Source organism: Erpetoichthys calabaricus, chromosome 2 (assembly GCF_900747795.2).
Source record: "Erpetoichthys calabaricus chromosome 2, fErpCal1.3, whole genome shotgun sequence".
NCBI lineage: Eukaryota > Metazoa > Chordata > Cladistia > Polypteriformes > Polypteridae > Erpetoichthys > Erpetoichthys calabaricus.
In genome coordinates this window covers 251,644,497-251,669,889 of record NC_041395.2, presented here as the reverse complement: position 1 = coordinate 251,669,889, position 25,393 = coordinate 251,644,497, and the positions used below count along the sequence as shown (strand labels likewise).

The following is a 25,393-nucleotide window of genomic DNA, read 5'->3' as shown; positions in this document are numbered from 1 at the left end:
TATTAACTCTTTTTTCTTAGCTCTATTCATTCACGTTTCTACAAGGGAGTCAAAATGGATCCCAAGATGTCTTACATCTACAAAATGTGCAAAATAAACTAGAAGAGTCAGCATGGTTTTATAAGTGTAAGATCCTGCCAAACTAATTTGTTTATTTTTGAAAAGACTATTGGAATAGTTGTCAAAAGCAAAGCACACATTTACTTAAGACTTTCAATAAGACTTTGAGTCTTGTGCTGAAGATTAAATTTTAAAATTACCTGTTTCTAAAATCGTATAATCTACAAAACTGGATCTCAAGTTGGGTAATCAACAAGAGACAAAAAGAGGACAAAAAGAGTACAGATAAGAGGAGAATGCTCCTGTTATGATGTGGTGGCAATCAACGGAGTCCCTCGGGGTCTTTCATTAGATCATTAAGTTTTATAATTTATATTAATGACAGATTCCAGTGCATTTAGAAATTCACAGATCATACTAAAAATTTGAGACAGCAGATACTGAGGAGGCAGTGAAAAAGTTTAAATTCACAAGTTTTAACTGCTCTAAAAGTAATAAAGTTAAAAAGCTACCGTGTGAAGAGGCTGGTTGTTAAACATTAGAACTTTTGTTAAAGGTAGGCTTAACTTTAAATAACATTACTGCATTAAGAAAGGTATAGGAAAATGAAAGCAGCAACACCTGAAAGAAACACTATTCAAAAAAAGATTACACACATCCTCAGTATTCAGTAGTCTGACTTAGAGGATGTAATAAACAACTTTATTTGCAGTATTAAATGCAAAATTCTTCCATTTTTTAAGAAAGTATGTTGTTATTTATATTAAACAATACTGACAAATGTCTAAACTACACTCAAGTTCCATACATAAAGGATAAATTATGAAACGGTACAAAAAAATCTAATAAAACAAAAGATCTTTCTAAAAGTGGCACAAAATGATAAATTTATATGCGGAACCTTTTGGAAAACTTGGTTGAAATGGAAACTGTTGAAGCTTGGGTGCTGTGCTTCATGTCAACCTTCATAAATTTTGGAATTGGCTGAGCTTTGTGTACCTGTGGAATATTAAAGGGGGAAAATAAATTAATCCAACAAAAAACCTTACACACCCCTACAGAGTCTGGTGAGTGTTTCAAATGGGATGCAACTAACAGAAACATAAACGTATTACAATTAACTCATTCCCTATTGACAAATTAGGTACTGAGTACATGCTTTTTAATTGAGGAGATTATAGGAGGCATAACCTTGAAAGCGAAGTATTTTCTCCAAAATGTAATCCACTTTGCTCACAGTAATTACTGTCTATAATACTATTAGGTACTTATAACACATTTCAATAATCTTGGGACACACCTTATGAAAACATCTATGCACAGGTTATACACAATGTTTTAGCACCAAAGCTGAGGAAATAGCCCTTCAAAAGGAAGTTACATGAATTTCTAATTTCTAATCAATTAGTATTTCTACAATCTGGTGTGCCTCTTACGGGGGTAAAAATTACCTTTAGATAAAGTTCTTTGCTCTGAACAGAATTTTACCTGCTCTTGGTGGAGCCTTGCATTCCCTTCCTTCTCTCGCTCTTCCTGCTCATTTCTTGCACATACAACCTCCTTCTCTGACAAAGCCCTTGCAAACTCCACTCGTTCTTTTGAACGCTTTTCAGTTAAGAGCTTAAAGCCTCTGGAAGCTGCAGAATTACAAATGGTCCCCATGTTTAAAAATAAAGCAGAAAAAAGTTGGGGTGCAAAATAGGAAAGCACAAGACACAGGTTATTTCAGAGATCGGCAAGCACTGTGTCACTTATGTTTACTAGTTTTTGTGATAAATAAGTCTGTTTAAATGTGAATGTTGCTAACTTAATTTGAATTTGGGTAAAATTCTGCCACTATTTAAAAAGGATTTATAAAAGGAACAGAAAAAGTTTAGTACCTTCTAGTACTCTGCTCTCCTCCTTTGGGATAAATGGCCCCTGATGAGTGACTGTATTGGGACGAGCCTTGAAGACTACAGCTTCCACTTGCTGTTTTTGCTCTTCTTTTAACTGTAAGTAATTACATAATTTGGTTTAATAAAGTCAGTCTGCGCAGTGTTGATATTTTCAAAAGTTCTTAATTTCTAAAACCTCAGAACTTCCACAAACCAAATGCATAATGTAACTTTACTAACACATTACAATAAATCAAATTATGCAAACTGCAAATCTTAATTGTATTCTCTTTATTTTTCCACTAAAGAATGAAGATGCATTACTGTAAATAACCTGCATTGGAAATTGATACCAAAACAGTAGATTTGCACAGTCAAGCAGATATAGAGTATGGCAGCTAGCCTAATGGTGGTGCCAAATTAAGCCCAGGTTGTGTACCAACAGAAGAAATTCTTTGAAGACATCATTAAATCTAGAAGACCAACAAAACTTCAGAAACACCTAAGAAACTTCAGTCTTTGTCCACATGATCACAAATATATTTATAAAATTGGTCACCAGTATTGGCTTAAAAGGCAAACTTAATCCAATTTCATGTTACTAGAACAGGACAATTTCAGTACAGATGCTGTTAACTGTTAACTAAAAAATAAAATTCAATTAATAAGATGCACAAGCCTTCTACACAGTTGGTTATGCATGAGCCAAAAGTGTTTACCATTAAAATAAACCATAGGTGGTACCTTTTATTAGAAAAATGTCAGTGATTCTAATTAAGTATAATATTAGAAATATTTGATGAAAATACAAGGCTAGCATGCTTAATAAGTGTACAAGTAAAAAAAAAAAATCAACAAATTTGGCTCTTAATCTAACAAAATTATTGTTTACCAAGTAGTCACGGCACTTTTTTCATTATTTTTCTAATTCTTCCAGGCTAATTCACAGGCTAATTAAAACTGACACTCCTTGTGTCATTGTGGGTAAAGCAAAATGAAAGTCCGAAATCAAAGCAGCTTCACCATTTCTGCAAAAGACATTTAGTAACTTGCGCCCTAGAATTGTAGAGTTCTGAAATCACTTGCACTTTTGAATATTTTAAATTTTCTTTAACCTGTAGGTAAAAGGTGTGCTAACCACTGGATGGAAAACGGACAAATGAGACTGAATGCAACAGTTTGTAACTAAAAACATTTTGATTCAGTATAAAAACAAAAGTTAATAGTTTTTAGGTAAACATCTAAGATACGACATCAAAACAAAATGGCATCCATTATGTTATCAAATTTACACCCAAGCCTTATAAACATTAAATGTATTTGTCTCAATGCTTGTTCAACTCAGAAACTACTACTAATGGAAAAGAAAATATAAAATTAGCTGCACTGTTATCAGTACTGAAAATATGAAGACGTGCTGATCACTTCAAATAGCAAAAACACACAAAATGAGTTTACTTCTCCCTCACCCAATGACTTTCTATATATAACTATCCAAAAGATTAAAAGCCATACAGCTATAACGAGAAAGGAGTTTAAATTAAGACATTTTCTCACCTCTTCCTTGTGTAGTTCTTCTAGGTGTTTCTCTTTAAGGGTTCTATTTTCCTTCTCTCTTGATTTAAAAGAGAAGGGGCATACTTCCACTTGTTTATTTTCTAAGGGTTTCGGCTTGAAAGGAACTCCAAAACGAGGTACAGGATTTGCTTTCACTAGTGCTGGCTTCTCCTGTAAATGAAAAATAGCAAAGCAGACTTTATATAAATCTATTTAGAAATTGCCAACAATCCCAATAAACTTTTGGTACTGAACCAAAAAAACGGCAAATTTCATACACACATGCTGTGTTGGTTTAGGTGCAGGCTTCTTTGGAAGTAATCCACCTTCTAGGATTTTCTGACCACGTGATTTACATTTAAACCTACAAAAGTAAAATGTCAAAATACAGATCTCTCCCTCTCCAGATACTCCCTCCAATCTCACTGCATTGTCTCAAACATGCTTAACATAATTAAAACTACTGCAGTATAATGTGTTATAATATCTCAACATAAAAAACAAAGTTAAGCAACGACAAAGAAAGATTTCATTTGGGTGTGTTCTATAATGACCTACATAGTTTAACCTCTCAAACAGTTACCAGAGCTGCTAATTCTGTGTGGAATATGCATTCAGCTCAGAATATACTTCAACAGGGGTTACAATTCCAGAGGTCAGAGGTAGATTTCAGCATAAAGAATTCCACAAATAAGGAAGTCATTCATGATCCTCACAAATTAACCATTCATAAAATGTATTAAGTTTTAAATCCGTTAACCTGGTGTGTGTATGTACTTGGCTGGTTCATATATATTCAACTACAATCTGATGAATTAAACAGAATGGAAATGCATAAGACTACTCCGATTTCTGAAGTAAATACATACAGATAAAAGTACATAAAGGTAAGCATGACTATAGAACAAACATACTGCTTAATTTTTTCCAGCGTCTCGGCCTCTGCAGTGCTTTTGCAAGTGACTGGACGATTGCACCTTATGGCAAGCAGGTTAGGAGTTTTGGGGTTAGTCATCCTTAATTTTGTTGTCCTTACAGGTGACGGACCTAAGTAAGGAAAAAATATAAAATTCTACGAACCAAAGTAAAAAACATACAATGTTAGTCGGATCACTTTTGGCCTTAAAGGTGTTTAATTTTACTCCCCTTACCTTCTTCATTGTTATGTTTACTCTTCACATGGAATTGCATTGGTACTCTGTTTTGGAAGGCTTTGATCTGTTGAGCTATGGGCACAAATTCATTGTCCTCTAGTCTCCTCTTGCTCGAGTAAGAAAGATTAAAAGGTTTTGTAATAGTGCAGCCTTTTCCTATTCGTGCCTGGTAAAGAATGTCAAACAAAATAAGCCAAACTAAGAGCCAACAGTTTTTTCACATCCACATGAGAACCTGAGATACTGATAATTTTCATAGTATAAGCTCAAAGCACTGCCACAAATTCAAACAAATCATACACAAGATACTTTGCACATCCAGCTATAAACAATACATACACACAACCTTCTCCAAAAGTCTTTAGAACTGTAAGGAATTTAAAAAAGTTAAGAGAACAGGTTCTGAAGGAATAGAGGATTTTCATCAAGAAACATGAAATTACAGCAAATATAAAAAAATGCAATTTCTTACAAACATACAGGCAAAAAAGGATGCTTGCGGAGCTCTGCTGCGAAATCTACTTGTTTGTATGCAGTTTCCAATTGAGTTTTGTTTTGCTTTATTCGGGCATCTGTATAAAAATGAATGTCTACTGGCATATATGGAACACCTGTAACATGAACAAGAAAAACATGCTTTATCATTTAAAAAAAAAAAAAAAAAAAAAAAAAGCCTTGGTAAAAGTATTCCAGCTTAATGTTCATCCTCCAGTAAGCTTCAAGCAATAGTTAAAGGATAAAGCCATTAAGTAATCAATAATTAAATAAATTCTAAATCAGAGAAGTTTTTAAAACCATGTAAAGACAACTTAAGAGGAAACTTGAAGGCTCTTTTCTAACAATCTGTCACCTCAAGCAATGATCCAATGTACGCAAACAAAATAAATTAAATACGGAATTTAAAGTCCAATATATTAGCCACTAGATTCCACTGCCTGCCTGCCTTAACACCAGAATTACCAGAGCCTACGAAAAAACTCGTAGATCCGTCCTACCTTAAATCACTTCGCACCACTCCATCAGCATCTTTTGTCCTGTAAATGTGGATTGTGAACACAACTGAGAGAATAAAACTGAACCAAAAAAAAAAAAGCTAACCTTTACAAGTATCATGAATTTACACAGGCTGTTACAGACTCAAATCAAATGTATGTTTTTAATCAAACAAAGTAAGAATATGAGCAGCTCACTTCTCAAAACGGACTCATCCGGGGTCGAACCCGTGAAGTTTGGATTATCAATCAACAGTTGATATCGTTATGCCACCGAAGCGATCGTATCAAAGGGGTTTGAATGTTGCACTCTAACATGGGTTCTTTTTCTGCAGTTATATTCTTGAATAGAAGCGCACTTGTTCTATTATATTTGAACCTTTTGTGAAAAGTGTTTATTTGATATTTGGACTTCAGGCTTCAAACATTAAACACGTCATGTCTACATTTTGTCAGTTATTACTAAAACATGAAAAACGTTTCTGTTTTAACGATGTGTTTATATAGATTGTTGTAGACACGGAACACACATGAAATGCATGTGTTCCAAATAACCATATAGTATTTATAAAAGGTGTCATTTTGCTTGACTTCTCACTCTATACAACTCTAAGCAACTGACACGCAAGTAAACAGACTTGAGCTGAGAAAACTGTGCGGCGATGGGGGGATGTGATAGTTGGCTGCTTGCTGCTTATCGACACATTTACAGGACAAAAGACACTGAAGGAGAGGTGCGAAGCGATTTAAGGTGGGACGGATCTACGAGTTTTTTCGTAGGCGCTGGTAATTCTAGTGTTAAAACATACTTTAACTCACAAAAAATTAGGTGGAGGATACAGCATGTAATTTGGGTGAACACATCAAATTATTTTTTCAATTTTTCTTTTTGCATTTGTGATGACAGAGCTGTAGCCTTTCCCAGTAATAACAGGCCAAAGGCAGGGACTGTCCATAGACTATGTGTTATTCCAACATAACTCAATTTCATGCCAAAACCAGTTATTCACACTACACTTATACAGCAAACATTTACGTTTGAAGGCAAAAATTTACATTGTGGATAGTTATTCTGAAACATAGCCAGCATTTAAAACTGGTTAGGTACCATCTAGAATACTAAGCAAATTTGTCTTTAGTTATCACAAGCTCAAAAATGTTTCATACAGTTCCTTCTGGTAGCTGACATTATCCTTGTGGCTTTTATAACAAAGATAAAAGTAAGCCCATGTGCAATTAAGGAATTCTCTTTAAAGACAACTATCAAAGTGACAAGCAATATAAACAGTTTGATCTGGGAATAATATCCTTATTCCTATATTCAATTTTTCAACTTGCCATAACAACATTATCATGCACTTGTAATAATATCACTTTCCACACTAATCTACCAGCACACTAAAAGTAATGCTTGCTCTTAAAAATGATACACATTTGCAACAATTGCAAGAAACAAAAGGCTTTAAACTATTAAGCCTGCTAACACCAATTACACTCAAAACTCCCAGGCTGACATTACATATGACCCCAACATACCTGTCCCAGTTAAAGCTGCTTTTAAGCTTTTGTCATTTTTTTTTTGCAGCTCTACCCCTTTCTTCTGAAGCTGTTGCATCTTTTCTTGTTCTTGCTCCTCTGTGCTTTTCACCTTAGAGGAGGAGATGTTCCTTCTAGAGAGAAAAATAAAGCACAAAAAGCATTAAATTATGCAGCAAACTGCCCAATGCTGGAGAATCACTCTGTCAACAGCTGTGAAGTTATTCATGATCAGCAGGAGATCAAACTGAGTGGAACAAGGGCTCAGCTAGGCCATCTCTGTATTGAACATACAGGAGAGCTTTTGCCAACATCTAAAGAGATTGATCTCTCAGTGTGGAAGGAGTGTAAAGGATGTAAATTCAGATCAAGTTCTGAAACTGTCACCGGTTTGATGCCTGTACTCACTTTTCTGGGTGCAGAGTAAAAAAAGTGCATGACCAGAAAAAGAACAGAAGGGTTGCATGCCATATAAGCTATGTTGTTGAAACACTAGCAGCCTGAACACGAGAAAGGTTTGTGTGGTAGGACACAAGATGAGAAATGGAACAATTGTATTGGGTATTTCCACAGCATAGGATAGGTATTCAGAGTTTCATTGAAAGGAATGTAATATTTGTAGAGTTACATATTAAATGAATTCTTTATTCGATTGTCAGTTTGGGGTGTGCTTCTACAAAAAGAGGTCGTAATAATCTAAAAACAAAAACGCTTCAACATCAATGACTATTATGGTCAGTTTGGCCTGGGATAATTACAGTTTTGATGTTCCATCTATAGGAGCAGATAGAAAAGGCATAAGGACCAGCAGCTAAAGTGAGAAAAAGATACTTCTGTTACAAGTCCAAGAATGCCAAAGTACATAAATGAAAAGCCATATAAAAATCAAATGGAATATTTAAACCTGTTCATACTGGGGAAAAAAAAAAATCAAACAAACCTAAACAAATCTTTATCCTTACATAAACATGTGAGGTAAGATTTTATGTGAACATTCACTATTGCCAAAAACACAAAAAAACTGAATTAAACCATTAACCTTTCCAGCTACTCAAGTCTTAACTTCTGAACACAAAAAATAGAACATTTTAAAGTCACCTTTATCATTACTTTACCAGATAAATGTGTATTAATGCATTTACAATGACAAACACACTTATTTAACATTGTATGTTGTGCGGTGTAGATGTTTTGGTAAGATTACGTTACAGGTAATTGATTCATTATCCATTAACTTGAAGCTTATAAAGTGTATAGAGTTGTTGCTCCAGCAACCTACTCCCACCTGAAGGCATGATGCAGTTTTAAAAACCTTTACTAGCCTTAACCTGCCAAACAGACATTTTCATTTAAACAAAAAGCGCAAGCACCATTAAATTTAAAATACACAATTTTCATATACTCAAGTACACTTGAATTCAGTGGTGTATGCAAAGAACTGGTCAAATAACATTCTCTTTTACTGGCAGACCCCAAACACATACACAAACAAAAAAAAAAACATTGTACAATTAGAAATGTCTGACAATAAGCAGTTGGGCAGACTTAGATGAACTTGCATACACATACAAGGTATAAGAACTACAAATAGTATTTGTGAACTCATTATTGATCAAAACCGGAAGCATACAAAGGCAATCAAAACAGTTAATAGGATGCTGGGTTACATAGAACAATGTGACAAGCACAAAACCAAGAACTCCTCACAAATGGTATTGGTATATTATTCGGCCTCAGCTTTTAAATCCCGATTGAAGACTCACTACTTCAGTTTAGCATATTCTGACTAGAGCTGTTGATTAACTGTACAGACTGCATCTCTGTTGTTAGTCATTAGCAATAAAACATAAGTAACATGATAGTTATAATTTGTTACTAACCCTCACCTATTCTGTTTCTCTTCTTGGTACTCAAATGTGGCACTTGGTGCCATGGCCACCTGCCAAGTTGTTTTGCCTGCCTAAGGTAAAGTCATCCCCGATGGAGGATCACAGGAATCGTGGGGTAGAGGGGTTCTTTCATCGGATTGGCTGGCTCAGCGCTGTTTCAGCTGTGGAATGGCCAAATGGGGGAGGCAGCTTGATGGCTGAGGTCTCCAGGACTCTAAACAAATCCAAATCATATTATGTGATATCATCTACATGCTTCCTGGGAATATGTCTGTTAGAGACTGCAGCTTTAATAAACTAAAAATCTTTCTCCAATGGTACAGCAGTGATTGTCCCAATGGTACAGCAGTGATTGTAAGATTAAAAAAAAAAAAACTAAAGAAAGCATATACAGTACTTGGCTTCTATAAAATTGGCTGGATAGTCATAATATTTAAAGGAGAGTTACTGGCGAAAGCAGGATGCAGTCAGGGGTTCCTGAAGTTGGGACCAAAAGAGAGACTACAGAAGGCATATCTCCCAAGTATAGGGAGAAGCGAGGTCTTCCATACTTTTGTAGTTGAGTTTCAAGGCTCAGTGCAGTTGCCAGAGCATTATACTTTTTCAGGTTCCAAAATAAAAACACGCATTTGCCAAACATGGGATTCATTCAAAGGGACACAGTAAATGGCAGACAGTGGCCCTTGGCCATATATTGATTATCACCAAACTGAGAGCACATCAGCACTTTTAAATAACCTGCATGATTCATTTTTCGCTTGTTATGTCCCATCTCCCTGTCAGGTTATCTCTGTCAACTCAGTGATGTGGATTGAACTGTTTTAATTTATGGCTTCAGTTATGAATTTGTATGGAATAAACCTCACAGAAGTTGCACATCTTACACAGCCACCTTATTCTTTTAAGGACACTGAAAAAAGGCCAATAAGATGCTAAGTAGCCCATCAAATACAAGAAGGAACTTCTTAACACCATTATGACAAAACTATAACGTAATCACTTCATCTCTTACTTCAACAAACATGAATAACCTGAAAAGCTACTTCCTAAAATATTACACTAGGCATTAACATCCATTTTTTCTTCAAGAAAACTAAATCAGAATTCATATCCCACAGATGAAATTGTTAGTCAACAAAGATGTTAAAATTCCAGCAACACACCGTCTCACAAACAGAATTTTAAAAAAGTGCTTCCTTCTAGAAGATCAAGATAGATTTAACAATTGCCTACACAAATCAAACGCATGTAGTTTTACAGATTTCTGTACACCTGACAATACTACTAGAACTACATCTTGTGAATCCCAAGGAATTGTTTTAATTGGCTACAGAAATAGCCTTTGAAAGAGTTGAAGTATGTTATTTATTACATTAGTTAAAATTAGGTTTATATCATTTAGTCTTGCATGTCATATGCATAATACACATGTCAGAGCCAAAAGTGAGTGAATTTTGCTTAAAACAGAGTGTCACATTTCTAAACCAATCCAATGCCTCACAAAGGCGGCAGTGATTCTGAACTGCAAAGAGCAGTGCCGCTCTCATTAACTCCACTTGTTAACGCAGTCTGATAGACGGCAAGCTTCTGACCATGAGGACCTGTCTACAGTCAAAGAACCTTCTTAATAAATAAATTAAAAAAAACAACATATATATCCGCTTAGCTAGCGATTCCTATTTGTTCAGCAGACATTATCATTTACAGACTGTTAAGGAGTAATGTTTTTGAGAGAGATCAGAGCTCCATGTGTGTTAGAGCAGGGGTCCCCAACCCCCGGTCCGCGGCCCACTACCGGTCCGCAGCCGTCTGACAGCCGGGCCGCGAGAGAACTGCCGGCAACGGCGACTCACTCAGACTTTTCAGAACGCTTGGCGGGCGGGGCTTTGCAGCAGTGCAGAGAGAGGAGAGAGACCGAGGTGAGAGACTATTACAACAAAGTTATTTTTATGGTCCCAACAGTTTCCCCATATGACATGAGTCTATAGAAATCACGTTACTACGAAGTACATTCAACAGATGCTTTCATTACAATGAAGTGACCTTGAAATGCTTGAACGAATCATCCACAGAGCAGTTAGATCTGTGGTCGCAGCTCAGTTGTGCACGTTTGCACAACGATCCCCAAACAGAAACACTGTAAAAAATCTCTTTCTTCGAACTTTCCTTGTACTGTTTTTTTTTTTGTTTTGTTTTTTTTTGCTGTTTTTGTTGTCTGTGGTTTTCATTGATTCCTTTTGCTTATTGCTTGTCAACATTTGAAAAACATCCATTGGAATTTAACTCATTGTCACCCTCCTATAGAAACGGCAGACACGAAAAAAAGATAGCAGTGTTAATGTTTGTGATGTGCAATCTGTTGGATTGGCAAATGTAAAGCATATGTCTTTGTTATATGCAAAAAAAGAAGAAAAATCTCAGATTGCAAACGTATGCAAACTGCTTAATAACTTTAATAATAATAGAAATGTTATGGAAATTGTGTATAAAACTGATCCCCGCCCCCCGACCGGTCCGTGGAAAAATTTGCATCTAATAAAGTGGTCCTTGCTGTCAAAAAGGTTGGGGACCACTGTGTTAGAGGGTAGCTATTGATTGCCAGATATACAGTATCACGGCCACATGCTTTTCTCTCCACGCGTGGGACACTCTCCCGTCACAGCTGAACATGATCAGATACAGTGCGAATGTTTGACATGGGAACATACATACTGGTACCTTCCTCTTGCATTTAGAATTACATTTTAAAAAAATTTTTTAATTGATTTTTAAAGATTGTCCTTTTTCACTACTACGTGGGGGGACAGCTAGTTACACATATAAAAGGTTGCGTGTGCAGAGCACACAATACACAATTAATAAAAATAAATTGTTGTAAGGGAAAAACTTTGTTACAGATGCATTCATAGACATTAGACAAATGGTAAACATGCACTATATGATGCTGCTGGTGCTCTGCGTGAGTGATAAATGTGAACAATATGTGTTGCAGGTGAGGTGTGTGCTGTCTGTTGTTTAGTTACAACAATATTGTAGGAGTTGATAGAAGGTTGAAAGAATAGGGAGCTCTATTCATGAATATAAATAGCAAAAATGCATTGAAATAAACAATGTCACATTCAGAGTTGATAAAGAGGAGCCTCAAGAGTTGCAGTACTCAAACCCACCGAATTAACCAATCAGTAAAAGCACCTGGAAAGCATGGATAAGACCCACCTAATTAACCAATCAGTAAAAGCACCAGTAAAGCATGAACAAGACTGCACAGCACCTACCTTCTGACAGCATGTCTAATGGAGTAACTAAATTTAACACAACAGTCTAACTGGAAATGCAAAGATGCCATGCCCGAATATGGCCATTGCATTTTAACACATAGTATATCCAGACCAAAATGCTTCTCTGAACTATTTTCTGTTGTTCTGCCATATAGTTATGAAGATGTCAAAATGAGAATGATATGGTAGCAGACAGAAGCACATCTGAACTGTATGGAGTCAAGCAGCTATGGTGTTCTACATTAGTGTGTACGAGTCTTCTGTCACCGCACTCATTACAATATGCCTCTTAATTATAAGTTTCAGTTACCTTTTGCAACTGAGCTCCTAAAAGAACAGCAATTTTAGCTTTCTATTTTCTGTCAGGATGAAGTCTTTTGTTCAATTTCTTTTGCTCTCTCCCTGAAAAATTTGGCAGTTTAAACTTCAAGGACTGAAGGTCAGGAGGTTTAGTAAAAAGCCTTTTGGCCATAGACTTTGTATTGCTGGACTGCACCACAATTCACTACAAACTTAACATGAAAGTGCACTTCTGGGAACAACCGGTTGAGAATCATGTCTGTCCCCGTGAGGCTAATATATGTGCATGGATCAAACCACTGTATACCAGTTCAGAAGCTTCAGTTTGTATTAACAACACTATCTCCGACTACTTCAAACTAGAACGTGGTACTAGACAAGGATACCTCTTGTCATCACTGCTATTTGCAATTGCCTTTGAGCCACTGGCTGTTCACTTTCTAAATGCATCAGGGATAAAAGGTATTTTATGAGGAGGACTTCAACAGAAAATATTAATATATCCAGATGATATTGTAGTGGGTGATTCTAAATTGTCCATAGTGTGTGCTTGGTGTGTGTGTGCCCCCTGCCCGGGGTTTGTTTCCTGCCTTGTGCCCTGTGTTGGCTGGGCTTGGCTTCAGCAGAACCCCGTGACCCTGTAGTTAGGATATAGTGGGTTGGATAATGGATGGATGGATATTGTAGTGTATATATCAGACCCACAAAATTCATAGCCTGCAGTCCTAACTGTACTAGCAGAACTTCAAAAGATATCTGTACTCAAAACTAATTTGAACAAAATTGTGCTTTTTCCAGTGAATTCTCTAGCAAATAGAATTTTATCATTGCATATCAGTTTAAATATCTAGGAGTAAACATCACAAGTAAATATAAACTTTTTTTTCAACAAAATTTTGCTGTTTGCATGGACAAAATGAAACATGATGTGCATAGATGGTCTACCCTCCATCTTACTTTAGCAGGGAAAATTAACATTATCAAGATGAATATCCTCCCTAAACTTCTGTTTCTATTTCAAAACATCCCCATCTATGTTAACAAATCATTTAAGAAATTACAATCAATCATCACCTCATCCACACATCCCAAGGGTGATCCTACAACGACGTAAATCAGAAATTGGCATGGCTCTATGTAATTTTTAGTTTTACTACAGACAGCAAACATACAAGATACAAAAACCCGGACAATGACACAAACAGATGAGCACACACTAGCTTGGTCTGCAATAGAAATGAAATCCTGCAGTACCTCTTTATATTCCTTGCTTTGTACACCAGTAAATACAGTATAAGGTATCATCAATATACTAACAACTAAATTGTCCTTTATTCACTCAGAATATAATAATAATTCTTTACATTTATATAGCGCTTTTCTTACTACTCAAAGCTCTCTCCACGCGAACTTCACCTCAAAGCATATTTTATCTGTGACACCTTTACATGATAACCATCTTTTTCCACCCTCTCAAACTTAGTTTTTAATGTCTGGAAAATGTATGGGATTAAATCATTTAGAGATTTGCATATAAATAATGTCTTTGCATCCTATGAACAATTAAACTCTAAATTTAGTTTCCCATCAACACACTAAACTTTGCAAAACTAAACCTGACCAATTTTCCTCACCTCCCACCTACTTCTATTCCAGAAGAGATACTGATCAGTCTTGAAGACTCACAGCATTTCGATAATATTTAAAACTATTTTTAAGTACCTTCCTTTCAAAGATCCCAATGCATAGGGGGAAAAGGACCTCTTACTTTTATCTCTTACATTTCAGAAAAGGAGTGGAAGCAGCCATGCACAGGATTCACTCTAGCTCCATATGTGCAAAGCATTAAATTATTCAACTTAAAAATCTTTCATCGAGCACATCTCTTTCGTTTAAAATTGTCCAAAATGTTTCCAGGGCAAGATCCAACCAGCGAACATTGCAATCAAGATCCAGCTTCACTAGGCCATATGTTTTGGGTGTGTACCGAATTAACATCTTTCTGGACAAAACATTTTAAATGCCTATCAGTCAGTCTTGGTGTCACAATCACTCCTAATCCATAAATAGCTGTGTTTGGTGTACTCCCAGAAGGACTCAAAGTGGAGAAGGACAAACAAACTGTAACTGCCTCTACTACACGTAGACTTATTTTGCTCAAGCGAAAGAATCCTAACCCACCTCTGTTAAGTCAGTGGGCGACTAATGTTACATGCTATTTGAAATTGGAAAAAATCTAATTCTCTCTTAGAGGATCTGTTCAAAACTTTTTTTAAACTTGGCAGGATCTAATCAATAATATCTTAGAATAAGAACGTTTACTGGGGAGAAAGGCTCCTTTCCCTCTATACTACTCTCAAAAGTTTTACTCTTGCTGTTGGCCTCTCTCTCTTTCTCATGGGTGAGGGTTGAATTGAATTTAATTTTGTTAAGTTTACCTTGGTTGCATGGAATGTTACATGGTTTAAATATATATTTTTTAAACTTTAAAACTATAGCTCAGAGGTGGAAAGCTGAGCAGGTACATGTTGTCAAACTTTGGTAGGCTATGAAAACAAATCTGAAGAGAGACACGCTAACAGAAAGCTTTTTATTGTCATTGCACAAAATGTACAACAAAATTTTAGTGTTCCCCCCTGAATAGTACATACAATATAATAAAAACAGAATCTTCAACAGATTCAACATATACTCTGCATTTTAAACTACACACAAGCATTAATATAAACCAATAAAATAATAGAACCAATAAAACATTGAATGCCTCTGTATGGATAGGTATATACAAGGTGGAAAAATATAAATAGTAAATATTGTAAAAAGTTCCATTTTACAGTAACAGTACACAAGATATTGCACTTTTGTCCCATTGATGTCTTGGGTGACAGTGAAAGACATATGATCAAAATCTTGCACTTGGAAGCAGTAAACAGTTTTTTAACAAAATTTAGTTCTCTGATAGTGCTCAGGTAAAAACTTTTCAGTAGTCTGGAAGTATGCATCTTAATAGAACTAACATGCCTTCCAGAAGGTAGCAGGACTGAAAAGGAGGGTAAGATGGGTTCCTAATGATTTTTTGATCAGCTGTAGACACTGGGTTCTGTATGTATCCTCTATTGAAAGTAACTTGATGTTGATTTCCTCCTGCCTTGTAGAACTAACACGCCTTCCAGAAGGTAGCAGGACTGAAAAGGAGGGTAAGATGGGTTCCTAATGATTTTTTGATCAGCTGTAGACACTGGGTTCTGTATGTATCCTCTATTGAAAGTAACTTGATGTTGATTTCCTCCTGCCTTGCACACAATGCTTGCTGGGATGGGTGCAACCCTGAATGGATGGCATAATGAAACATGTATAACAAAGATTTTTTTTAAAGTTCTGAACTCTCCGTGGTCTAAGTTTATAACTAGTTTTAATTTCACAAGGACGTTTATCGTGTGGCGATTGGTTATGTGCAGAAAGAAAAAGGAAGGATAGGAACAGGGAGTTTGGTATGTCAGAAAGAGACAGCACGCATGCAATAAAGAAAGCCCGCTCAGAAGAACATCCATTGAATTCTGTGTTAGTGTCTTCGACCACCAGATCACGAACCCAACATTTACACAATATTTAAGTTAAACCTGTGCAATACCCATTCATACATCCAGTTTTTTGGAGCCTTGTCACACCTGCCATAAAGTTCTCTACACTGAACGTACACCTGGGGACCTCTTACTGCGAGGGAGCAGCACTACCGCCACACTACCATGCATGTTTAATAACTGCTTTAATGCATTTCATCGTGAAAAATTATCTTAGCATTCTACATTTTCAGAGAGCAGGAATATCATGAAGTGAATATATTCTGTGCGGCGATCGCTGCCTCTTAGTGCAAGAGGAAAAGTCAGTTTAAGAAGCACGTACAGCGATTAACAACTGGGTCGGGGAACACTTAACACAAAGCATTTAATGTGCTATATAACTTATGACGGGGTTTGAGAAAATCTAGTGAATTAAACATTGATTTTAGGATGAAGAGCAGTTTACGACATTCTACTTTAATGACAAAATAAACTACGAGAATAAAGTGGAAATGTTGACTTTGGTCTCGACATATAGTTTTTTTTTTTCTTCACAGTGTCCGTATTTTTTTTCTTCACCATGGCCCTAATACGCTTCCGTAGGGCTATACCACAAATAGCATTATAAATGAAAGTTGCAGTTTTATTATTTATGCATATAGCTTAGCTTGAAGCAAGGTCCATCCTAATATGCTTCCGTAGGGCTATACCACAAATAGCATTATAAATGAAAGTTGCAGTTTTATTATTTATGCATATAGCTTAGCTTGAAGCAAGGTCCATATTAATGCAGTTTGCCTTAATGATGGTTCAGTTGGTAAAGATGTCATCACCAAGTTGCACTTGTTTTATTTTATTTTATTTTTATTTGGTGAATACTGTGTAATGCACTTGGGCTTGAAGTCTTGGAAGTACAGTAATAGTATTATTACTGGAAGTTGTACTATTATTTATTTGTTTAAATATTATGCAGTTTAATGATGGTAAACTTGTTGAAACAGTCACTTAACGTGTCAGTGGACAGAGATTGTTAACATTAACAAAGTGTAGTTGGTTTACAAAAAATATTTACTATTTATTCCTTTTCTAAGACATGTTCAGTGCAATACAACTTTTGACAAGCACCTCTGGATATTTTACTAAGTCTAAATGCCTCTTTGGATGGTTGAAAATATGTTGTCAAAATTTTAGCTTAAGTTGTTTGCAAACTTTGTTCAATAAAAAGGCTCTATATTTTGACTGCATCTGTCATGCAATGTGATTCTTTCTCTTCATTAGTGCCAGCCCCTTGAAAACCATCACTTTATGGGGCCATGCATACCTGTATTAATACTTGTGTGCACATTAAAATGTTTTTTTGTATAATGTACAATTCTCGTGGAATAGGTTATTCTTAGCCATTAACTGCAGTGGAAAATGTGGTTAACATCCACTCATGCAAGGGAAAAAAATACCGTCCAATACCATAAAACTGGTATAATTTTGAAAAATACCATGATATAGAATTTTGTTCATACCGCCCAGCACTACCAACACCTTTGCAGAGGCTCCTTCACAGCAGAAAATACCAAAGGGACAAAGTGAGTGACATCTGATGGACAAAACAAGTCCATGTGCCGATTTTGTAACCGGAATTACATTAATCCAATCAAAAGGTACATTTTCTATAAAATCCTAGCAGCACTCGTCCCTTTTTGGGGAAAAACCATCTTGCACTCTCTGAACCTGTTCTCAAGCCTAAAATTGATGAGCTGTGCCACTTTGGGTAGCTGTAAACTGACAGTCCCTTCACTTTGGGGGCCTTAAAGCCGAGATCTATAATACCACTCCAAGCACTGTGCAAATGACTGAGCCCAGTCTAAGAAGCAGCAATTACTCAAAGGGAACTTTCTAAATTCCTGTGATAGCGAGTAACATTTTCCTATGAAACTGCAGAAAATACAAACAACCTAACTGAGAAACGCACAGCACATAAGGAATAAAGGAACACACTCCAAAGAGAAACTGTGTAATCCAACTCAAGAAAAATCCTCCACCTGAACCTGGAGCAAAAGCAACAACTCCTTTCCATCAGACACCATTCTTAAGGACTTGGTATTGTAAAAATATTTGTGCCAAGATAAATAAATCTAAAACAACTAAATAGTCATGGTCTATTCTGTGTTACTCACTTGTCTTGTATCCTGTTTATGTCCATAAATAAACAGTTATCATGCTTCTATACTCCTTGTGTTTATAAATACATTGTATTATTCTTTTTCTTAAAACTAGTGTGCTTCAGTTACCTTCATAGAAGTCTAATAGCCAGAGGCTGCCTCCTAAAAAGAAAGGTAAGAAAAGCAAAACTAGAAGCCTAAACAAATTATTTAATATCAGCATTGCTGTAGGCAAAAAGTACAGTATAACAGCAGTAAAATCGCTTACTCAACTACATAATTTTGCCATACCTGGCAGGAGGAAAGTTAAAATCCCTTCTTCCTATGCTCATTTCTTACCCCCGGATGGCGAAGTTATATTGTAATTATTCAACAGGAGCTGGATCCTATCCCAGCAAGTACTGAACACAAGGCAGTAATGATCAATGGATGTGGCACCAGTCCTCACTGGGTGAATACAGACATACAGGCCACTTTAGCAATGCCAATCAACCTAACCTGCATGCATCGGGACTGTGGGTGGACACCAGAGCACCTGGGAAGAACATGCAAACTCTATGCACACACAAATGCCAGTCTCCTTCTATGTGCCACCTTGCCATCCAATATCATCGATTGTGCTCCTCTCGATTCCATCCATCACTTTATTCAAACAGAATAGCGTGCCTCTGAATGGAATGATCACTTGGTCCACAACAATTAGCAGTCAGCAGCAAAGACAGTTTAGCCCCTCATACACAGGGAAAGCTCACACATGGGCAGTTAAAGAAATGCTTGCTCAGTCAGTAGAAGGATGATATTCACAAAGTAAATGCTGCTCATGAAGACAAAATAGACCAGAAGGAAAAGTACCAAGAAGCAGACCAAATGTCATTACTTCAGAAACTCTAAGAAAATTAACACTCATATTTATATGCTGTAGAAGCAATAATAATGACAATCATTCCATCTTCCTAACCTGCTTAACTAGGGGAAGGTTGCGGGTCAGCTGGAGCCTATGCCAGCAAGCATCTGGTGTAAGGCAGGAGCAAAACCCTGACAGGGCAAACACACAAGTCACTTTAGCAGCACCACTTTTCTGTTATTTAAGGGGACGTCTGTCTGTTATAGGCCATGAAAGAAAAAAATTGCAGGAGTAAATGCAGGATTATAAATAGAATATAGCTTGGTGCTGATAGCTTTTGGATGGTCATAACTCGATCTGTGACAGAGGCTGCAAACAGACAGGCAAACGGGAATGTATTCAAGTAAATTAGTTTCAAAAACCATAAGATTAAGTAACTCTTTCCTTTCATTTATGGATGGTACCTTATTTTACTTATTTCATACCTCTTGAACTGGGATGAGAAACCTTTTGTTTGAACTGTAGGATTGCTTCCAGTGTTCACATTTCCCCATGAATTCACAACATTTGAGTAACTATGTGCATCATGAGTGGAATCAATACCTAAAAAGACCAAATAAAGGAGGAAATTGATGAACAAATGTTAAAACACATGCAATTACATACTGTACAACTGATTTATACTGCCTCAACTGACCATTATTCATAAGTGAAACTTCATGTAACATATTTACACACCTTTTTCCAAAGTATGTCTCAAAATAGTCAAAACTCACTATCCGATTTACTGAAGGAGTGTATTTCCATTAAAGGCAATCCATAATATTTAAACAGTGAAGCACCACCTAGAGAAAACTTGCATTTCTTGAATAACTTTAATACATGAATCATTGAAAACATAAGGACGGACTACTAAAAAGCCTCACACAGAGCATCCAGAGGTTGACTAAAGCAGTCCTGCCAATCAACAAGCAAATATTTCATCAGCATTATTATCATCAGTACTATAAAAATCATCACAGAGGAGGGAATCAAGGGACAGGATGATAGGTGATGAAGACTCTTGAAAGTTTAAAAAGGGCAGTTCACAATACAGAGGCTTAAAATGTTTCTAATGTGATACAACCTTTGTTAAGATTTTGAACTTCTTGGAGGTTTGTGTTTGTGGGAGATGGCAGTTAAGCAACCACCTTGATCTCAGGATTACTGAACTTGAGGCTAGCCTGCATTGTACTAAAGGGGCACAGGAGGAAACAAACCAGAGAGGTAGAGAAGGGTGGGTCATTGTTGAACATAAGCACAAGGCAAGAGATGCAAAATGTGCGTGGGAATTCACCTCAGCATAGCTGGAGGTGTTTAGCCATTGTAAGGACCTTGTGCAGAGAATCTTGCACAACATGTTGCATTCCAGATACACAGATAGGAGACCTCCCTGGTCGGATGGATAGACTCCTGGCTAGAGATAAGTGGATCCAATTTTTACTGTCCATGATAGAACTAATTACTTAAGGTTAGGATACCAGCAATGCATAACAAATTTAAAGAGGTGCAAAACTGAGGAACAGAACTGAAAAGTCGATCTTCTTAAGCTCTGCCTGTGCCACAAATTTGTTCAAGACAGATGGAAGATTACAAGGCTTAAACACATGGAAAAATTTGGTGCAAAAAGGGCAGAAAATTATGGGACATTAAGGCACCCTCTGGCATAGAGGAGATTTGTAATGCGTTCACAACTTCCATTTAAACTGATGGTGCAAGGAGTTTAGGAGAAATTTGTTAATTGCACCAAAAGGAAAAGTGATATTAATAAAATTAAAAATCTGAAATATCCAGCCCATGGTTAAAAATGGTGCAAGGACTCTGAAGCTGAAATTTCACTTTGCATTATGCCTTGCAGTTGACATGAAGGTAATCTATATACTGTATATAAAAGCCAAATACCACTAACTCATCACAAAATCTCCCAAACCATGAGGACTTCGGACTTATTTGGAATGTAGGTTACCCTTGGCCCATAGGTGCTCGCTAAGAAACTGTTTTAGAAATTTTGTGGTCCAAGCGTGTTCTATCTCTATGTCTGTCTGCTTTTCATGAGAGAATTACTTAGCAGATTTAGATCTGGTTGTTTTCTATTATTTGCTTCAACTTTCCGGTTGATTTTGCGACTTCTCTCATCGCGCTAAGTACCATAGTTCGCATGAGGTACCGATGTATTTATGCAAATCTTAGAGAGTTGCTGTGGGCCGACGGGGGGGAGGGGGGTTTGGGGGTGAGCCTTCCTCATTCACTCACCAGCTTCTGTTCTAGTTGGTCTACGTCTTGCAACGTGTTGGGGTGCACCATGCCTCTGCTTAGCTAGCGATACCTGTTTGTTCAACAGACATTATCATCTACAGATTGTTAAGGAGTAACATTTGACGTTTTGGAGAAAGAGAGAGATCAGAGCTCCATGTGTTTTAGAGGGTAGCTGCCAATTGCCAGAGATATCACAGCCATGTGCTTTTCTCCCCATGCGGGGAACGCTCTCCTGTCAGAGCCGAACATGATCAGATATAGTGCCAACGTCTATTGATTTTTAAAGTTTATCCTGTTTCATTACTATGTAGGCGCAGTCACGGGTTACAGCTAATGTTAACATAAGACATGGAAAAGCAAGGCTTAATATCTGACGGTACACAAGGAGTTTTGACTGTTGAAAATGATCACTATACATGCCCCAGAGGCTGTTAACACAAATTCTAAATTTATGCTTATTCATTCTAATGACTTATAGGGTCATGCTTAGGGAACCTCCACATCCATTCATTTGTAATAATGTAACTTTACTGCTTGCACTGTACACGAAAATCATTTAACTAGTACTTTAAGTAACAAGAGAAGCAAGTTGGTGTGATACAGGTTTACGCAACCAACTGATCTGTCTAGGAGTTTCCACCAGCCTGTACTAACTCCAACAATGTTAAAGCTGTACTAGGAATCTGCTTTGTCATCAGAAGTAGTAATTGGATATGTAAAAAATAAAATTAAGTCAAAACAACCACTGTCAAGGTAAACTTTAAACAGTTAATCATTAATGGAAGTCCTACATATTGGTTTCCATTTTCAGACAAACATTTCAAAAATTCTCTGATACTTCCTAAATGTCAATCGGTGATTAGCATCTTATATGGAGAAAAAGAAAGCATTCTATATTATTTTCTAATAACTGGTCCACTGAGGGTAGAGTTTTTTCATACTGACAGGACAATCACAATAGGTGCTTCACAAATGTATTCAAATGCAACTAAAGGAGTATATATCCCCCTCTTGTAGAGAGGTGCCACCTTTATAACTCATTCCGAACGGGGGAAAAAAAAACACACCCCACCAAACTACCCCCGTACCATCACCAACACCGGCAACCACACACACCACAGCCAACCATTACAACACAGCTTCTATTGAAGAACTGAACTGTTAAATGCCGCCAGCAAGAACACCAACTACTTAGCTAGGCCACCATTTATGTTACATAGCTGTTGATATGCCATGTTGTCCTAACATCAACAGCAGGGTCCACCATATGCTACCATTATTTACAGGACAACTTCACTCTCATGTCATTAGGAACGGTGAATCCTTCACTCAGAAAAGAAAAATTAAAATTGTAATGAGGTCTGCTTTGTGATCTTAAACATACCTTCCATCACAATACATTTTATGAAACCAGCTGCTATTGCACTTGGAGGACATAACTTGAGAATTAAGACTTCAAGAGCTAGGTTCAACTAGTTCCCTGATGGCTACAACCGTAAACTGTTTTGGGAGTAGATTTATTACAATGTACTCAAAACAGTTTCAACTCACCAAATTGTCTGGGGAAAAATGACAATCTACAATTATGAAAACATGCAATCTTAGATTTAAAAACAAAACAGACACATGGTCCCACCATGCATCACTCTTACAATCTTCATTGTGACCATGTTGTTTTCGTGACTCGACCATTGGGGAAATGTATGCTGTTGGTAAATCTGGCTTATATCCTCGAAACACAGGATTTTTTTCTTCCAATTTTGAGTTTCTCTTTTCTATTTGATCTAGAAAAGAAAAAATTACATATAGAGAAACTATTATGAACATGCATACCAAGTCAGATTGCTGATAAAAATTAATTAAGAATAAACTAAATTCAGTAAAATGTTCTTAATAGGAACAATACAATTTTCCTCACACCTACATAGTTACTGAATAAAACAAAAGTGTTAAAACTGTATTATGGAACGTAGTCACTGCCCACTTATACCACTTAAGCATGCAGCAGACATGCCACCTAGTCCATTCCAGCCAAGCCCATAATCAAACTGACTACCAGAAGGGAAAGGTTCATAATTATACATACAAAACCAGTCATCAATTGGATTAGGCTCAGCATCCAGCGTGGAGAAATCGAAGAAAACAGATGGTGCATCATATTCAAAGAACTGCTGTGAGGTCTTCTCAGAACCTGCCATCGCAGTGTCCATGTTCTTGATTTAAGCTTCAACTGCATTTAATAATAAAGAAAAAAACAGGCTATAATTTCATTGTTTTATGTACAAATACCATACGAAATACTGCTGTAAAAAATTGTCATAATCCTCCACTCTGACCGTCTAATAGCCATCACTGAAGCTTAAACAGGCTGATTGATCACACCACATTTCATTTTGTGTATTCTAACTCAATATTTTTTAAATATACTGTAGTTTATTGGAATTTTATATATAAAATCAATTTCCATTAAAGTCATGTCCTTTATTGGTTTATGTTATTGTAACAAGGAATTTAAAAACTTATTTTCCCCCCATTAATTACTCCACATCAAGATGAAACTGAGCCAATGTGGTCACTTCACATTTTTGGGTGACAACTCCTATAATTTAATACTTTGTTTGAATTGTCTTTAAGTACTTTTTCAACAAGTATATTGGATATGGCACTGCAGAAAAATCAGTTTTAGTGTGCAGTCCTTTTACTGTGTTTTCACATTTATACCAAAAAATATGCTCCAGTTTCACATATTTGCCACCAGTAAAAAGAAGGTGGATGACTGGAAAACATGAGCTAAAACAGCATTTGTAGAGGAAATTATATTTTGCAATGTACCCAGCAAGATTATTGTTAATAAAAACTATGACTTGTATATTACAAATACAATTTTAAAAAAAACTGCACAGGAATAAACTGAAATTAAATTAAAAAAGGGTGAAAACAAAAGATTACATAGGAAAGACGCCACAAAAGCCCTCCCCAAGTAATAATTAAAATATTGGAGGCCTCGAAACCCATGGTCAAATTTCTTGACAACTTAAGTGATTAAATATACTTGTGCCCAAATAGCATGCCAAAATATATTCAGTTTGGTAGTTATTTGCTATGTGAACAGCAAATATTTAAAGAAGAAAGCCCCAGTGACTTGATTAGAGTTTATAATGCAGGATTAGACAAGAACCCTAGAGGTAGCAGTTTAGGACTAAGGTTAATAATTGATTTGACAAAATCTGAAAATTAGAATATTCTGAAAGAAAAAGCAAAAAATAGGCAAAGTGCAACTGGTCTGAAAACGACAGACAGACAGACAGACAGACAGACAGCTTTATTAATCCCAAGGGATTACGATACCACTTTCTGTAAAATGTACAAATACAAACAAGAACTAGCATAAATATTAACGTAACCAAACTTAGTTTTTTAATTCCTATACTGTTCCCAAAACAGAGTTTGAAAACCCATGCCTTAATAGTTTAAGCAAGCATGCCACATTAATATACTGTACATTTTCAAGTGTTCTATAATTGAAACAAATTTTAAATTACATGCAGTTATATTCAATAAGTAGGGCTCAAAAGTATGCAACTTTATCTTGACATTTTCAGTTACACCAACCAGGTCCTCAGATGAAACACTGTTACCTTTTCCATTAACTGGCTGTTAACTACATGTCTGTAAAGCCTAATTAACTAAGTGTTGATCAACTAACTGGGAATTTGGAATTTGTGGACCACCACACACACAGAAATTTCAACATAGACACACAGCAAAGAATCAATCATAAAGAACTCTGGAAGTGCATGATCAATAAAGGCATTTGAGTTTATAGGGCTCTGTTAATGGGAAAGAACCTGTCCAAAAAACTGTTTTCACAAAAAGAGAGAGAGAGAGAGAAAAA

At 36.4% G+C, this 25,393-nt stretch overlaps 1 protein-coding gene across 1 annotated transcript; it reads right to left on the bottom strand.

Moving 5' to 3' along the window:
* Positions 1–840: 840 nt before the first annotated feature.
* Positions 841–23,510, bottom strand: LOC114646938 (targeting protein for Xklp2-like). The gene is made up of 12 exons (XM_051922600.1): positions 23,489–23,510; positions 23,151–23,282; positions 19,689–19,806; positions 7,177–7,310; positions 5,129–5,259; positions 4,646–4,814; positions 4,409–4,541; positions 3,777–3,858; positions 3,495–3,665; positions 1,941–2,052; positions 1,549–1,697; positions 841–1,059 (listed from the first exon to the last, which is right to left on the bottom strand). Exons 1-12 carry the CDS (start codon positions 23,508–23,510, stop codon positions 949–951), a joined length of 1,464 nt encoding a protein of 487 aa, XP_051778560.1. The 3' UTR covers positions 841–948.
* Positions 23,511–25,393: the final 1,883 nt, after the last annotated feature.

Excerpts from the sequence above, each read along its gene's own strand:
- LOC114646938 (XM_051922600.1), bottom strand. The coding sequence starts at position 23,510 with ATGTCTGCTGCATGCTTAAGTG. Across the intron at positions 7,311-19,688 it reads TTCTCATCCCAGTTCAAGAG|AAGGAACATCTCCTCCTCTA; the intron begins GTATGAAATAAG and ends TTTTCTCTCTAG. Across the intron at positions 3,666-3,776 it reads CACCTAAACCAACACAGCAT|GAGAAGCCAGCACTAGTGAA; the intron begins GTGTGTATGAAA and ends TTTCATTTACAG.